The sequence below is a fragment of the Boleophthalmus pectinirostris genome, unplaced genomic scaffold (assembly GCF_026225935.1).
Source record: "Boleophthalmus pectinirostris isolate CB_2022bp ecotype Guang Dong unplaced genomic scaffold, ASM2622593v1 HiC_scaffold_304, whole genome shotgun sequence".
Classification (NCBI taxonomy): domain Eukaryota; kingdom Metazoa; phylum Chordata; class Actinopteri; order Gobiiformes; family Gobiidae; genus Boleophthalmus; species Boleophthalmus pectinirostris.
In genome coordinates this window covers 4,495-21,696 of record NW_026571303.1, presented here as the reverse complement: position 1 = coordinate 21,696, position 17,202 = coordinate 4,495, and the positions used below count along the sequence as shown (strand labels likewise).

General features: G+C 37.9%; 2 protein-coding genes across 2 annotated transcripts; one reads left to right on the top strand and one right to left on the bottom strand.

Annotated features, from left to right (window-relative positions):
* Window positions 1–2,863: 2,863 nt before the first annotated feature.
* Window positions 2,864–10,151, bottom strand: tsnax (translin-associated factor X). Its single transcript, XM_020921354.2, has 6 exons — window positions 9,878–10,151; window positions 9,587–9,664; window positions 9,392–9,506; window positions 8,719–8,849; window positions 4,019–4,140; window positions 2,864–3,532 (listed from the first exon to the last, which is right to left on the bottom strand). The coding sequence occupies exons 1-6, from the start codon at window positions 9,891–9,893 to the stop codon at window positions 3,155–3,157; spliced, it is 840 nt and encodes a 279-aa protein (XP_020777013.1). The 5' UTR covers window positions 9,894–10,151; the 3' UTR covers window positions 2,864–3,154.
* Window positions 10,152–12,457: 2,306 nt separating this feature from the next.
* Window positions 12,458–13,461, top strand: LOC129411174 (egl nine homolog 1-like). Its single transcript, XM_055161061.1, has one exon. It carries the CDS (start codon window positions 12,521–12,523, stop codon window positions 13,244–13,246), a length of 726 nt encoding a protein of 241 aa, XP_055017036.1. The 5' UTR covers window positions 12,458–12,520; the 3' UTR covers window positions 13,247–13,461.
* The last annotated feature ends 3,741 nt before the right edge of the window (window positions 13,462–17,202 follow it).

Below are 17,202 nucleotides of genomic sequence, written 5' to 3'. Positions count from 1 at the left end.
GTGAGAAGCTCCTACGTGTTCAGGAATTTGAGTCCACGCTCCTCCAGACCGTCTCACAATAAACAGCAGATAAACTAAAAGCCTATTAGCGCTAAAGCCTTAAAATGTGCTCCAAAATGTCCCCAAACAACATTCTCTTTATCTTCTTTTGCGAAATTTTAAGCGATTTCAGATCCCATGTCTAACTTTTTGAATGTCCACACTGATGATGAAACAGCCTGTTTTTCTCCTCCCAGTTTGGGGGAACCAAAACTGGAGCCCTCTGGAGGTTGACAGAAAGAAAAGACCCAGTGTAGGCTACTGTCGGTCATTAGAAGTGCTTACTGCCCGAATAAATTAGATTAAAGTCACTCACTTGGCCACTTATGACTGCGCACACTTGGGTTGTGAATGGTTGTTAGAAATTATATATTAAGTTATTATTGTTTTAATGTAAGCAGTGAGATAGAGATAGGCCTAAACCTACCATGAATAAACTTATTTCCCATAAATAAATAGGCAAACTGTATTTTATTTTATTTTTTTATAGTATTGGGTTGTGTGGTGTAATTTTATACATTGGAAATTTAAAATTATGCATTTAATTAGGTATAGTAAATTTTAAAAAGACAAACAAAAAAGATTATGACTTTCTATATTATTATTTTTATTTGTGTTTGTTTGTTTGTTTTATTTATCCACACAACACACAACAATTTATTTCTGGAAAAAGAATGCGTCTCAATTTATGGAGACGTTCGCTATTTCTCCCAATAGATGTCAGACTTGTACACGTTTGTCACGCAGACTCCACTTTTTATCAGTGGAAGGGTAAGATATTTGCAAATAATTTTAGAAAATATATTAAGAGTTTGGAGGGAAGCGAGTTCAGAATGAGGATGCAGGAGAAGTCTGTTTACAAAGCTATATTGTTAGCAGTTTTTTTTTTCTGTCGATCAGTTTATTCTCTTGTTGACCACTAGATGTCAGCATGCACCCAAAAAGCCTAGAAACTGTCTAGTCTAGTTTTAATGTGACCAGACGTCCCTATTTACCTGGGACAGTCCCAGTTTTGAGCCCCGTCCAGGTAGATTCATCTAAAACCAGGGATTTGTCCAGGTTTTATACAAGAAATGTCCCAGATGTTCCTATTCTTGACCAATCTGATACCTGCCAACAGCAAAGAAAGGCACATACATTGTCATTTGTTTAGGTAAAATACAGAAAAGCTGCTTAAAATTTACCAAAACACAAAGAAAATGTGATTATTCCGACTCTCATTAGTGTCGAGTGCATAAAATTTTTCCTTACTTAGGCACTCATTTCACAATTTTATTATTAACAAACACCACAAACCAAAGATGTCCCAGTTTTTTATTTTGAAAATTTGGTCACCCTACTCTTTCTGATATTCATCCATCTTAGCCTACGTCTCAGACCTCAAAGAAATAAATAAAGAAAGAAAGAAATACATGACCAAAGAAAATAGGCTAATAAAATGGTGTATGCAAAAGATTCAGTATCTCAAAGCATATTAATTATAATGTTTAGGCTCTGAAAGGACAGTTGTAAAATAATTTTCTATAGTTAGTTTGGTCATTTGTATTAAGCAGCTGTGGCATTAGAGAAAACATCCTTATATTATGTCAATGAGTAAATCCGGTTTCTCTTAAAAGTGGAAATGCCTCATTCCCAGATCATGATTAACTGTTCCTGTTCTCTGTCTTGACATGTATGACAATCGTACACAGACTGGTGGTAAAGTGGAGTTCTTATAATTTATAATAGTTAAAGGTGTACTGTGTAACTCTGGTTCTGGTGGAGGGCTCAGTACCTGCTTGGAGATGTTTTTGCTTTCCCTGGAATGTTCCACGGTATGGTATTAAACTTGCCGGTGACATCAGGCCAAGTTCCAGGTGAGCTCTGTGTAGAGAATGAGTGAGAATGCTGTTTTTTTCTAGGAGATAAACACACCTGAATTCATGTGAAATAAACAAGTTTGATGCCATACAGTGGAACATTGCAGACAAAGCAGTAACTTCTCCATGGAAACAAGGTGGCAGACTATCCACCAGAAAGTTACATAGTGCAATCCACCAGTTTTGGTCTATTTTCAGCAATAATACAGTGAGTTTTCATATGTTTATGCTTGAGTTAACCCTGGTTAAGAATGGTTCAGTCATAATTATGTCTTTGTTTAGTCTGGGTTTCACTTTATTTGTATTTTTATACCTTTAGTTGGTGTTTTTCCGAATATATAATTAGATTTTGTTTGTGAAACTCTTGATTGCATTTGTTTTTTACATTTCCTGCTGTTATGTTGTTGTTTTTATTTGCATCAGCTGTTTTCTTGGGATAGCGGTGGATGTTCTGGGTTATAGCAGAGAATGTGCACCTACTGTGTACAAAGGTCCCATGTTTCCACCCTCCCACCACTGGCTTTACCTTAGATTATCTGAGTGTGATAGAACGCTAAGGGGGCGGGACAACACTGCAAAATAAAATAAACACACACACTTATCAAAGACGATGCGCGCATGAAGGATTTGGCACAGGAACTTTATTCATGCAAAACAACCGAAGTTACAAAGATATTTATCAAAAAGGAAAACATGGTGCTTTACGGTAACACTGGTTTATTTGAAATTCAACACAAAAACTCACCAAAGCATAAGAATGCCAAAACAGCTTTCAGATCCTGTTTACAAGTGTACAGGTCTTCAGCATACAGTCCTACATCATTATTACTGTTATTATCATTGTTAGAAGTGAATTTATTTCAGCAGTTAAACGTATAGACTGCGCACATATTAAACCAATTCACAAATGACATTACCTTTCATTAAAAAATATCATCTGGTAGCATTAAATTTATTTTTTAAAAAAAACTATTGTTGGGGGGGCTACACATTAATTTACTTTGAAACTAAAGGTGCAGCATGTTACTTTTCTGGTATAGGGTCTGCCATTACTTGTATCCATGGGTAGTATCCATGTACTTATTTTTTATTTATTTAGCATTAAAAAAAAACACCTGAAATTCAAAGTTATATACCTTTAACTACTGAAACAACCTGACTAGACTAGATTTAATGATGTAGAACTCTATACTGTCAAATCAGGCCCCATTAATAAAAGTGAACAATAATAAAACCAGGCTTCCGAGCAAATGGGATTAAACCACTCCCTCCTCTGGGTCCATAATGGTGTTTCTGCTCGTGAACACATCTGCCAGCATGTGTTTGGGGATCTCAGACCCTCGGACTCGTAGTGTGTAGCAGGCGTCCTCCACTTTACCCAAACTCTGCCTTAATGTGTGCAGTTTCTTGGACACTTCGTAGGGCCCTGTGTTACCTATGTAAGAGAAACCATCGTGGATTTGTCGGAGGAACTGGCTGAGCTGAAAGGGCGTGTCGATATCTCCGTTTCCCACACTGCTGATGCACAGACGCATTAGTTCCCCCGTGAGGTCGGCCACGCCCAGAAGGTAATCTGAGGGGGTCACCTGGAAGGTCAGGACATGGGTGCCCCCCGGAGCAGCTTCAACAGGAACCTGGTGTATCACGGCAAAAGTATTAGAAGAAAGGGGGAAGTAAGGGGGAAAAACTGAGGTCCTATATATTAAGCATTATTATGTTATTTTAACTTGAAATGTATGATTTACACGCCTCTCCTAAAAGAAACAAATTCACTCACAATGGAAATACATTTCTTATTTTTTATGACATTAACTGAGTTTTAAATAGCCATTATTAATATGGATATGAGCTTATTTGACATAATTGTTATCAACTTAATCACCAATATCAACTTTTTTTCATTGCTGGAGTAATGCATAGCTGAAATACAAAACAGGTTTTAAACTTGATTGCATTACTAAAAAAATTTATAAAAAAAAATTTAATAGATATTTGAATATACTGAATATATTATTTCCTTTATTTTATTTATTAATTAATTGTATTTATTTTATTTTACTTTAATTTATTTAGAACAGCTGTATACATAAAAGCCTGTTTCTGTCATGTGATTTTGTTACCTTAACATTCTCTTTCTCTGCCCTCATGAACACCAGGCGGGCGTTGATCTCCTCGAGGCTGATGAGGCTGCGATGGCGGATGAAATGCTGGAACGAAACAGCTTCAACATACTCCTGGATACCTGCAATAAAGATACACAGTACATGTATATTACAGTATATTAGCATTGTTAGGCTGTTGAAACAGAATCTTGGCTGGCTCCATCTGCATGTTATTTAATTTTCTGAAAACAATGAAAGACACACAGGCCATTTCCTTAAATAAAGAGGGTCAAATGAGTGCAGCACGCACTATGTGTAAAGTACTACATGGTATCAGCAGTGAGAGCAGATTTCAGATCAAGACAATGGTTCAAATAGGCCTGCCACAATAACTAATATTGTGTGTGATATATTGCTGAAAAAAAATATACAAATGATAATATACACAATAACTGTAAAACAGGACAACCAAGACTCCAGTAAACCCTTTCCTAAATGTATGATATTGTTAAAAAACATGAGCTGCAATAAATAAAAAGCAGAATAAAACACTTAATTTGTAAGTCAGTAACAAAAAAGAGTCAGAGAAGTTGCTAATAAAAAAAAGAAAAAACTCTTCAGTAGTAGAAAGAACATACAACAATTTTAAATACCCTGCAAAATATTGTTCCTCCTCCTATAATTTACTGAAGTCAATATATTAATTATCGTGACAGACCAAAGTGAAAATCAGACATATTTCCTGCTGCAGCCGTTTGACAGGGTTGCAGCGCTCTGTGTTTGGTGGGCTCAGATGACCCCACACTTGTTTTCTGGCCCAGTGTAAACAACAATCAAATAATCACAGGACGGAAGACTTTGTGTCTGAAGTTTACTTTGGGGGCTTCAAAGCTGCTCCTATCTCCGAACAGAGGTCTCAGTGTTAGAGAGCGAGGGAGAGAGAGAAGGGTAAAGAGAGAGTGAAGGAGAGAAGCAGAGAGAAAAAAAGAGAGATGGAGAGATAGGGAGCTGGAGAGTGTAAGAGATTGTCTGAAGAAAAAAAGGGAGATTAAAACAGAGAGACACTGAGAGAAAGTAGAAAGTGTGACAGAGAAAAAATGGAAGGAGAGAGAGTTAGGTCATCCTGACTAAGGATGACCTAACTAAGGTCAGTTTAGTCTTGATAAGAGCTTGGTTTGTTCTGTTCTGTTCTAGTCCTTGTTTAGTCTTGATCTATTCTACATCCAGTCTAGGTTTAATTTCAGTTTCACTCCCTTTGTTTCCGATAAGGTGTGTGGTATAAAAATGTGAACTCAGCCCAAGTAGCAGTAAAACAAAAAAACTGAGACAATTTCTGTTCAGTTTTTCCAATTGCCTATTCCAAAATTATACACTAGGATAAATTTTCAAATGAACAACTTTATTTCATGCACTTACGGAATCATATTATTTTATAGTCCTACACAAATAAAGTGATCACTGACTGAATTATATCATGTATTTTGTAGCTGAAATGCACATTTTTGTATTATCAAACATAAGCTTATGTACAGGACTAGGAGAGACGGTCTGAGCAGCCAGGAAGTCACATACACATTACCCAGCAGGCTTTGATGCAGGTGGAGTCCAGTTCCTTAGTTTACTGTCAGAAGCTCTGTGCATCATTTAGCAAACAGAGCAACAATAGCACTCTTACCTCAGCCCTTTGTTCTGTCTGTATATAAAATACTTACACTTACATAATCACATATGGTTTCTTAAACTTCTCTATAGAATGCATTAAAAACTCATCACCTCAACATTATATGACTATACAATGAAAACAGGGCTAAAAATGAACCCCTTCGAACATTTTTGATCCCGCTTAGGATAGTATTGAATGCAAGCGTTAACAGGGTTTGGAAAAGCACGCAACTTCCTATGAACTTTATTTGACTTTTAATCATATGGCTCTTTTATGAATATAGCAGCATGACCTCAACCATATAAACATTGTTTTTGTATTTAGTATCTCTGTTATGTCTACAACTCCAAACAAACAACACTAAAATAAAAAGATATAAAGATAATTAATACAAATATTATATATTATTATAATATCATTATTATTATTAACCGTATAATAAGGATGGCCCACATGGCACAATTTGCAATATAGTTTTGACCATCTAGTAAAAGATTTTGTGTCTGTGGTACAAAAGCAGAAATGTCAAAAAATCACTGTAATTGGGTGACAATATTATAATAAGCACAAAAAAACGATAAAAGTCATATTTTTCATGCAAAAATAATTCCTTTCAATTCAACTATGCTCCAAAAAAAAAAAAAAAAACCCTGTATGTAAAGTGTGTTTTATGTGTTTATGTCACATTAACTTGATATTGTAAACCTATTCACATACTCGAATGGTGATCGATTGGACAGTGGGGATGAAAATGAATTAAGCATCATTCACTCATCAGTCAGTAATTGTGAATAATCATTAAACAGTTTAATAATCAATAAAATGTTCCTTCTCAAAAATACCTTGCTGAAATTGTATATTATGAATACAAGGTCTATTGGTTATACAGGCACATTTGGGAATCATTACTTTTTTGTCACTTTCAGCAGAATCACAGTTGTTTTTGTACTTTGCTGATTTAATGAAGCACAAATGTGGTACAAAGCTGTTAATATTTGACCAGTGCCCAGTTCAGTGGGTTGCAGGTGAACCCTCTGTGTCTGGCGCACTTGTGTTGTCTCTATAGTGTTCTCGTTAACAGAGCTTATCACTGCAGGTCTGCTACTTTATCACCCTCAATTACCTCCTGATTCTGCCCACAATATCTATCTATGACACTGCTGGTATAAAGAACACAGAGCCATTTACTGTGCATGCTTAGAGACATCTCTTCCTGACGACATTATCTGGAAAGTCCTCAATCTAATAAAGATGATAAAAAATGAAACATTTAATTGGTGGGAACTGCCACTAGTCACGTCGCAAAGGATGCAGCACAGATTTCTAAAGTGGCCACAATCTAAAAATGACTTCCCCAGCACGCAGATAACAGCGTTTTCTTTGCTCGGGGTGATGTGTTTTTCCTCCAAATTCACAGACGTTTTGACTAAGCTAACAGAAACTTGTATTGATGCTAGTGGGAAAGTAGCTTTATCAAGAGGGTGTGACTATCGGGGTCTGGGCCATATCAGAGCCGCCGTATCGCACAATCTTTACAGAATTAAGATAAATGTAATATGGCTTTCATCAAATGTTCTGTACTCGTAATATGTTCCTGTGAATTTGTTCAGTTTGGAGAAAATATTTAACATTTTGAGAGCTACACAAGACATTCGGTCACGTTGTGTATAGGATAACTTACAGGGAACAAAGGCCAAAAATCATAAACTTGAAAAAGAACAAAGCTTAGTATCCACTGGAAGTCTTTTTTTTTTTGTATAAACCAAAATAAATTGTATTTTTAATTGCCCATATCTATAACAAAGTTTTTTTTTTAAATGTTTAAAAAAATGTACATTTTGGACTTTTGCAGTGAGTGAAAATCTGTTAACATTACTGTATAGCCCTTCAAGACTGCTTAGCCTGTTAAACCAGTGGGTATTTTTAGATGCTAAATACACTCTAGAGTGTAGTAAACTACTGTATAGTGTAATAAAGTGTACTGTATAACACAACAGTGCTTCTGGCTGTTTCTTTTTTTTTTAACTTTCTATTAGCCCTACGTCTGCTTTTCAACCATCTGTCATAAGAGGATTTCTAAATATCCGACATCCGCACTGAGGATATCGTATTCTCTTCCGATGGAGGTATTAGTGTCACTATGGAAACCGCAATGTCAGCTTTGACCACCCCACAGAGAAATGACAACCACAATAATAAGTTACTCCACTTGTCCTGTCATGAAAATGTAAATGCATTTGAGTGGCTTATGCAGGCTATTTCGGGAAGCTTGATTTGATCGACCTTTTGTATAAAACATGAGTCATATCCGAGTTAGTCATCACAATATGCCACGTTGAAGATCTCAAACAGGGTGGGACTGAACAAAATTTATGGGAAAAATATGCAGCTTTCTAAAACTAATTGTGATTAGATTCACAAGATATTCAGTTCCCAGTGCTCATTTTAATAAGACCGAGAGCATTAACATTTGAGAGAACACTGAAATATTAAATGCTAACTGCTAATGACGAATAAATCAGATTCACAACATTTCCCATGAATTTCAAATGATGTTAGTAGAGGTTTAAACTACAGGGTAAGAAGGTTTCATACACAATAAATAACCCATAAGACTTAAAATTTATTATTGAAAAAATGATTTGCTAATGGTGCCTATTACAGATGCATTATTTACCTGGAATATCTCGCAGCATGACATGAAAATGGTCTTGAATTTATTTTGTTTACAGGTGTTTCTGATGCTAATAACACACTGAAACATTCTTGCTGTGAGTGGTATCACTTCTCCACAGATCTTACCTGTAACTCAGCCTAATGGTCACCTGCTTATCTCCAAGGAGATAGATATGTTTAATGTGATACTGTGGAACTTTCCTGGTAAAGCAATAACACCTTCAAAATATATAACCTAATTTTATTATATAACATTTCAGTTATATGCAGGAGACTTGGTTGCTCCACCTTTTGTACAAACATGAATCATATTCTACTAGTCAAACAATGGAGCATTCAAGTTTCCACTGGGGGCATATGAATGAGAACTGGCTCTTACCAGGTGTGAAGGCTCTGTGGAACTGGTAGATGTCCTCTCCTCTGAGCTCGTCAGCAATGAGGCCAATCTTCTGCCTCACCAAATCCAGTTTAACATCAGCTTCACTGAGAATCCCCTCAACATCAGGAACACTGACATAACAACATCATATTAGTGTTGGAAAAGTGGTTTCAACTATATGTTGCCCTACAGTTTAAAACTGAGATAAAGAACAGACTTATATGGTTGCGGCACATTATTCAGAAAGTAGAACAATTACAATGCACAGTTTGTTCTAAACTATATTTGCAACATTTGAGTTTTACACATGAATGTTTGTTTTCTATATAATAAAATATGTATCAAATATGTATAAATTGCATATATCCAAACAACATTTATGATTATTGACAACTTGATATATTGCCCATCTCTACCTCCATCTGAGTTTTTAACATAATTAAGTTGAATGTGAATGCAGTCTCTTCTCAACAAATGAATGTCTTTGTGTAGAGCATGCAAGTTGTTGAAATTATAATTTTTTTTTAAAGAAAAAAAAAAGAAAGAGTCTGCTGAAGTTTAAAATGCATAGATTCTTGTAATTGTACTGTAACTGAACATGTGAAGCACTTCACTTAACCATGTCTGTTTAAGTGCTACTATGAATAATTTGATGAGTGAAAATAAAACATACCTGGTTACTCTGTGTAAAAGGAAAATAGTCCTTTTGCTCTCAATGGTGATGTCTCGACTGATCTTAACAAGCCGCTCATATTTGTCATGTTTGGTGTCGAGCTCCTGCTGGAAAACTTAGAATTGGACACCAAAACCTTTAATTCAGAACGTATTTGTATACAAGGTTAGATAAATACAGAGGAGGAGATTTCACCTTTAAAAGCAGCGATGATAGGCGAGGACACGTTCACATTGGCATCACTCACAGCCTTTTTACTGGATGATCCTTCACCTGACAAAACATCCATAAAATGTCTTCATGCATGCTTTTCTATAACACAAAATATCACTAAGATGCATGTTCACTGATATGGAAATAAACAAAACACAGAAAATGCAAGAACTAAAGAAAAACGATGTATTAAGACTTAAAAACAAGGTGTAAACTGAACAATAACAGTAATAAAATAATTTTTTAAACTGAGTAATTTAATATAGGGCCCACCTTCTCGTTTATTCATCCCTGAAAGTTGAGTTGAAGAAGCTACTGGGGAGGAAATCTAAAAACTACACGAGCAGATGCTAAAAACATGAGACTCTCGTGGTCAAGCTTCGGAATTACGGAAGAATCGCGAAAAAAAATTGCTTATCTGCTACTTACTCTTGGAAAACTTAACATTTCCTACCGCGTTGATTAAATAAAGCTCGTTTGATAAGCTAAGTGGCAGATGGGTCAATTTTTCAATGTTGTGGTACACTAGCAGGCAATCACACGGACTCCTAATGGGGACCTTTGCGCGTGGATCCGTACGTAATGTTGCGCAATGCATTTCGGGACATGTAGTACAAACAAACCAAGCAATACATTTGACATTTTATTTGAATCATGATTTAATTATGTCAGTCTTAACATTCAGGTATTAATATATAGAGGGATTGTTTACGCTATGGAAACAATAATTTAGATTTTAAAATATATAATAATTGTAATCTTTGACTACAAATACAGAAAAGCAGCGTAATTTCGCCACTATTTCTGCTCTTTTTCAATCTAAGCATACATTAGCCAACAGCCACGCCAAAATGGGTTTATAAGGAGTCATATGTGGCTATTAAATCACGTTTTTGTGCAGCCTTTCTCGCTCGGATTACTGGCGTGCGTCCAGACCCCCTCCTCTCGGGACTCCTGCAGACTGCGTACGTGCCACACAACTGGTGCCAACTCGCGCTGTGCACTGCCTCTGCGCTGCACACTCAACCTCTGTCCGTCACAAACTGTTTATTTTTACTTTGATAGGTCACTGATTTTGCTTTATGTAGCACTAGATATTTGCGCAGAGTTTGGGTTCAGTGTCAACGCTGTTTGAATAGATTATAATGAATATGAATAGGCCGACATGTGCTTCAAAGATTATAGTAAATTATGCTTCTGTTGTGAGTAAGGAATTCCACAAATGCGAGTCAGTCTGGAATTAGGGCAAACCGTGGTGGCTAGGGTTACGTTCAGGGGCTTCAATTAAACTCGGAAACTGATTACAATTACTAATAAATACTATTTTAAAAAAAAAATAAAAATAAAAATAGGATACACAGTCCAAATCAAAGGCATGGTACTAGAAATTATATTATTATCCGTGGGCCTATTCGTAGTAGTTGATTGGTATAGATTTTGTGTATTTTGTTTTAAATGGGCATGACTGTAATCAAAACAAATTCTGAATCCCAATAATAAGATAAACAAAAAGAATAGACTACCAGTTGTTCTGAAAGCAAAGTTTGAACACATTATTACACATTATTTTGACTGGTGCATTTGAAGTGTACATAATTTTGAATGCACTTTATCTGAAGAGCTTTTTTTCTATTATTGTGGACTCAAGGCAATAATTATAGAAAATTGCTGTTATTCACTCAAGGGGATCTAAAAACTCTCTTGAGGCTCAGGGGTTACAATAAACATGCACACAAGTTATGTTTTATTTTGTATTGGCTTGTTAATAAAATGTCATTTCCATTTTTTTTTTTTTTTTTTTTAATTCAAAACACAGGTACAAGTGGTGAACTAAAATAGAATATATATGCAGGCCTAATAGTTTGTTGGACAAGAAAATGTAAATGTTGTGATTAATCTCCACACAATTGGGCCTGTTATGGGTCGACTTGTCTGTTGCCAAAGCCCTGCTAGAGTTTATTAGCCCATGTTTGTTTGGTCTGTCTTTAATCCAACTGATGACAGTCGCTCACTCAAAACTGGGCACAGGTTTCTGTTACAGTAGTCCTGTTTGATCATCAACTAAAGACCTTTAACAAATCGTGTCACCTTTGTTTGAAGTCACTGAAAACGAAAAGCGCACTGTGTAAATTTTATAGTAGTCTGCCACCTTGTCTCCATGGACATGATTTACCTGGAAGGTTTCATAGTATGACAATAAATGTTTATATCTCCATGGATAGGATCAGGTGATGCCATCAGGCGAGTTACAGGTTCCCTCACAGTGAGATTTCAGTGAGTTTTTTGTTGTTTGTTTTAGCATTTAAAATATTGGTAATGGAATAAATATTAAATAGACAATGTAATGCCATACAGTGGAACATTCTGCAAAGCAACGACATCTACACAATATTATCAAGCAGTTGGCAGACCATCCACCTTAAAAGTTACAGCGTGCGCCTTCTGTAACTATATGATCTTATACAGCCTGCTATGCAATACTCCACATGGGCTTGGCCTTAGCAATGCCTTAAATGTGCACTCTGTCTTCCTGACAGTCATCATTTGTCCGGATGTCCCTAAAAGCAGCACAGTGGGCGTGTTTTGTTCGTGTTGTCACCTCAGGGCGGGCCGCTGGTTGGTCACAGGCGAGCCGCTCACTTCAGTGCTACAGGCGCCATGCTTTACGCGCAGTGCCACGGCTAGCAACAAAAATGATTCAGAAAGACCTTGGCCCAGCCCAAAATGTTCGCTCTACGCCGCTCGTCGGAGAGTTACGTCTCTGATACAACATGTGAAGAGGGAGAGAGCTTCTTAAAATGGCCTTGTTTCGAGTCTGACTTTCGCGTTTCGCTCTCTGCAGCGTGACACAGACAGTTGGTCGTTTCCAAAGTTGTCGGCTATTGCGCGGCGGAATTACAGACACCCGCAGCCAACATGGATCGGCAGCAACTGAGCGATCTGGAGCGAGACAAACAGTACTGTGAACTTTGTGGGAAAATGGAGAACCTCCTCAAATGTGGAAGGTGTCGGAACTCCTTCTATTGCAGCAAGGAGCACCAAAAACAACACTGGAAGGAACACAAGCTGAAATGCAAGGAGGCGGACAAGGCGCAGCAGAAGCAAGCCGAGCCGGCGGTGCGACAGGCGGCAGAGGAGAAGACGCGGGACGGGAATGGACAGAACAAGAAACCCCCAGAGCCAGAGCAGGGAGACAGGGACAAGGAATCCGCATCTTTACCCACGAACCCCGAGGCAGATGGAGGAGAGGACAAACCTAACAGCACAGGCACGCCTAATGGTCAGACTAGCTCATCTCTAAAGAAACTCGCCTTGGAGTATATTGTCCCGTGCATGGACAAACACGGCATGTGCGTAGTGGACAACTTTTTAGGAGTAGATACTGGACAGGGTATTTTGGACAATGTTAAAGCATTGCATGACACTGGCAAGTTCACTGACGGTCAGCTGGTTAGTCAAAAAAGCGACTCCACTAAAGACATTCGTGGGGATAAAATCACGTGGATTGAAGGGAGGGAACCGGGCTGCGAGAAGATCCGCTTTCTCATGAGCCGCATGGACGACCTCATCAGGCACTGTAATGGCAAACTGGGAAACTACAAGATAAACGGAAGGACGAAAGTAAGTGTTGAGGATGATTAAAGTACAGACCCTTTTAAATCAATCAGAATAGTAAACAACCCCGGAATGCAGGGAGATGGAGGCAAAATGAAGTGGACCGAAGTCAGGTCTTAATACTAAAGATTTAAAGTCTTTTATAATATAAAATCAGCTATAAAATTGCTGTTTACAATTTATAGACGCCAGTTAGTTTGCTGCTCTTTTACAAAAATCATTTCTAGCCCCAAATATTTATCTTATATTTGATCTTAAAAGAAAAGTATAATTTTATGGTAAAGTGTCATCTGTACACAAAATGAAAGACTTGTGTGGTCAGTATTTCTCTAGGTATCTAAATATTAGGATTTCGCCATCATCAAGTGTTTCACAATCTTCTATTAAATAAACAAATAATGTAAAATACAATTTAAAATATTTCTCAAAAGGGCTGTGCTATATCATTTGTCAAACCCCCGTTAATATTTTCATATTTGTAATATTCTGTGGTTAATCCCAAATTTCCCATTGAAATTGCAGTATGTTGCCACTTCACTTTTGCCTCCTGTTGCCTCCATTCCTGAATTTACAAAGTATTTGTTTACACATCTTAAGGGTCTATAGAGCAGTGTTCCCGTATTCTAAAGTGGAACAAAATCCCCTCTATGCTCAGTACATTGTGGTGCACCTCTCCCACGAGGTTCCCTCATATCCTAAACAGGTTTTTGGCCAAGGTCACATTCCCAACTAGAAATACCAGCTACTTCAGCCTTATCTTCTTTGAACATTGTCCTGCAGTTCTCCCTTTGCTTTGACTAATTACATGAGACTTGAAGGGCCAAAGGTGGACAGGTTCTGTGTGAGTGTAGGGTTTAGAAGAGAGGTAATGCCCTGATCCAGTTAAATCAATGCATTTCTTTACACTGGCCAACAGATGTACACCACTATTGAATTTTAGTAGGGGAAGATTTTAAAACAGTGTGGGTTTTCAATAATTTATGGCTGACATGAACCCCAATAAATAAATAAGATGTAACTTTATTAATTTCACAGTAGAGAAATTCAGTTGTCACTGGAGCTTTTATAACACAAATTGTAGATAGTTATAATTAAAAGTATGAATGTAGAAATGGAGATATTCAGAAGAAAGTATTAGATCATGTTAGCCGCACTGTGCTTCAATTGAATAGGGAGTCTGTAAATCATAATTAAATTGAATCATGAGATACCCATAGACTACGTCCCTTATTAAGTTACTTTTAAGTTGAATTGGAAATTTTGTGGAGGTAGGTGTGCCAAACATTCTAATCTGTTTCAAGTTAGTTCATACATTATTCTTATAATATGTATAATGTATTGTGACACCACTTAAATAAATCTTGGTCTTATCCCACACAATACAACTTCTCTTAAAACTGTGCTTCATGATGCAGATACGTACTAATGCAGTGACTCATTTCGCAATACTGTGGCCCATGACTCAGCAGTTTGCCGTACTTTGTAGTTAATGTAGTTTGTGATTTATCAAAAGAGGCTATAGAAACTGCACTAAATGGTTAATAGAGGATATCACTGATGTTGTCAAACACTGCTACAGGGACCTCAGACATTCTGTTGTGATATTCAGGAGTGGTCATTTTCTTTTGATTTGGAGGGATTTATTAGATTTCTCTTTGCACAGGCCCACCCATTATTTGGACAATATTAAGTCTTGGTTTGATCCTCCCCCTATGGTCATGAGCTTTGGGCAATGACCAAAAGAACAAGAACGCGGATACAAGAGGTTGAAATGAGTTTCCTTTGCAGGGTGGCTGGATACATTTTTAGAGAAAGGGTGAGGAACGCAGTCGCACAAGAGGAACTCAGAGTAGACCGGCTCCTCCAATAGGAGCCAGCTGAGGTGGCTTGGGCATTTATTCCAGAGGTCTCCTGGGCGCCTCCAGGCATGTCCCACCGGGAGGAGGCCTCGGGGAAGACCCAGGGTATGCTGGAGAGACTATGGGTGCACTCACACTAGGACTTTAGCATCGTGCCCAAGCACGGATAGATAGCTTCTAAAGCGTGGTTTGTTTGTCCAGTTTAAGTGCAATCAGACTGCGCTCAGGCACGGCACAGTTGGGACTTTGGCCTGGTTGGAGGAGGTGGGCCAAAGCATGGCACAGTTGCTCGTGTAAGCGCAGCACACAAAACTTTACTATACAATCCCTGTGTGTGTGCTGATGTTGCTCACACGAGAAAACAGCGAATAATAGCTTACCTTCAATAAAGTCCTGTCCTCACTCCTCTGCACTGTTTTATATCCATAAACTCACGGAGGAGTGTGTATCGCAGCAGGACTCATATCTGTCTCCCTATTTAATAGATATTTCATGGCGCTTGACTTATTTTCTCCGCTAAAAGCATTGGCACTGCTGTGCAACAGACAGTGCCGTGTGATGACGTCATTGGGCCATGGACTGATTCGGTTGTCCAGGTGTGAGTGCAGGACATAGAACCCACAGCAATTGAGCTTGAGGTTCTAAAGTCCTAGTGTGAGTGCACCCTATGTCTCTCGGCTGACCTGGCAACGCCTCAGGATCCCCCCGGAAGAGCTAGAGGAAGTGTGTGTGGAGAGGGATGTCTGGGCCTCCCTGCTCAGACTACTGCCCCCGTGGCCCGGCCACAGATAAAGCGGAAGAAAATGGATGGATGGTTTGATTCTCCTTCGACCTTCGTCCTTCGAGTTTTAGCTCTAGATCAGTCCTGATTTTGGTGTAGTGGTAGATTACTTGTTTGATGATATCAGTGTTGTAGAATGAATTGAGAAGGTCGCATTCTTGTTGTATTGAGTATTGGTTTCATTTTGTGGCTGAGGCTGTTGCTGTAGTCTACTCTGAATCGCTGCTTCTGAGACACTATAATACTGATTTGTTGTTGCTTCTGATATACATTAATTTCTCCCTCTGAAATCAACATTATAAGACCACTTTGTAGCAAGCCTCAACCATAAATCTCTGTTGTAACATATCAAGGCCAAGGTTGGTGTCAGTTTCATGGCCGTTTAGGTTTAAAATTGCAGACCTGCAACCCACAGATTGGTTTAATCTTGACAAGAATATATGAAATAAGTAACTGTTAAAGATAGTTTATTTAGCATTTTTTTGTATACTGTTAATAGGCTAAGCGCATATTACTACAAGTATTAATTTCATGTTGGGTTGGGTGATATTGACTAAAATACTATGGCAATCCACCTCCCTGCATTATATTGCTGTCAGATATTGATGTCAAATGCGTGCATTACTATTGTGCCTGGTTTCTATTGTAGTAGCAGCTTCATATTTTATGGACAGAGTGAGCTCTGGCCAGCAGATCTAGTTAAATCAAAAAGGTCTTGACGTTAATGGGGATGTTGAATGTGAGTTTAAGATTGCATAGACTTGCATAAGTAGCCACAATTATGACAGTAAATAAACTTCTAAGTACCTACTTATTACTAAGCATATTTTATGTAATATGCCTCACTGTTCCACTGTCTTTCACACATATTTTACATTAATTTGGCACAGGCAAAGTTTATTTCAATCATTTTATTCAGTAAGCTGTCACTTTTTTACAGTGCCTACATTTATGTTTTATGACAAAACACACAAGGTATACATTAATTTATGTTTATTGCCTAGCTTTTGTACTAGGTTGTTGGATTCATTTTTCAGTTGACACAGGCCAGGTTTTGCTGTGACTCAGTGTGGGCTTGAGGGGAAACCGTGGGTTGCTGTTTTGTAAAAACTTCACTCATTCTTGGAGGAGGTTTCAATGTAGGGCAAAAGTCATTTTATTTTAAGGCACTGCGTTTTTGTTATTGGTCATTCATTTGTGTAATTTGTTTCCAATGAAAACCGTAGCTGACTATAGTTGTACTTTTTTCCGGCTACAGCTTGCGTGTGACCTGTAACTTCTAACTGGATCCGGTGCTCGCCCTGACCTGACCTCATGTTTGGAGTCTGACCCACTAGGGGAGG

Bases quoted from the DNA above. Each gene is read 5' to 3' on its own strand.
- tsnax (XM_020921354.2), bottom strand. The intron at 9,507-9,586 runs GTGAAATCTCCT...TCCAATTCTAAG, and splicing joins TATCATCGCTGCTTTTAAAG to TTTTCCAGCAGGAGCTCGAC. The intron at 8,850-9,391 runs GTATGTTTTATT...TTGTTATGTCAG, and splicing joins CTTTTACACAGAGTAACCAG to TGTTCCTGATGTTGAGGGGA.
- LOC129411174 (XM_055161061.1), top strand. From the start codon at position 12,521: ATGGATCGGCAGCAACTGAGCGATCTGGAGCGAGACAAACAGTACTGT.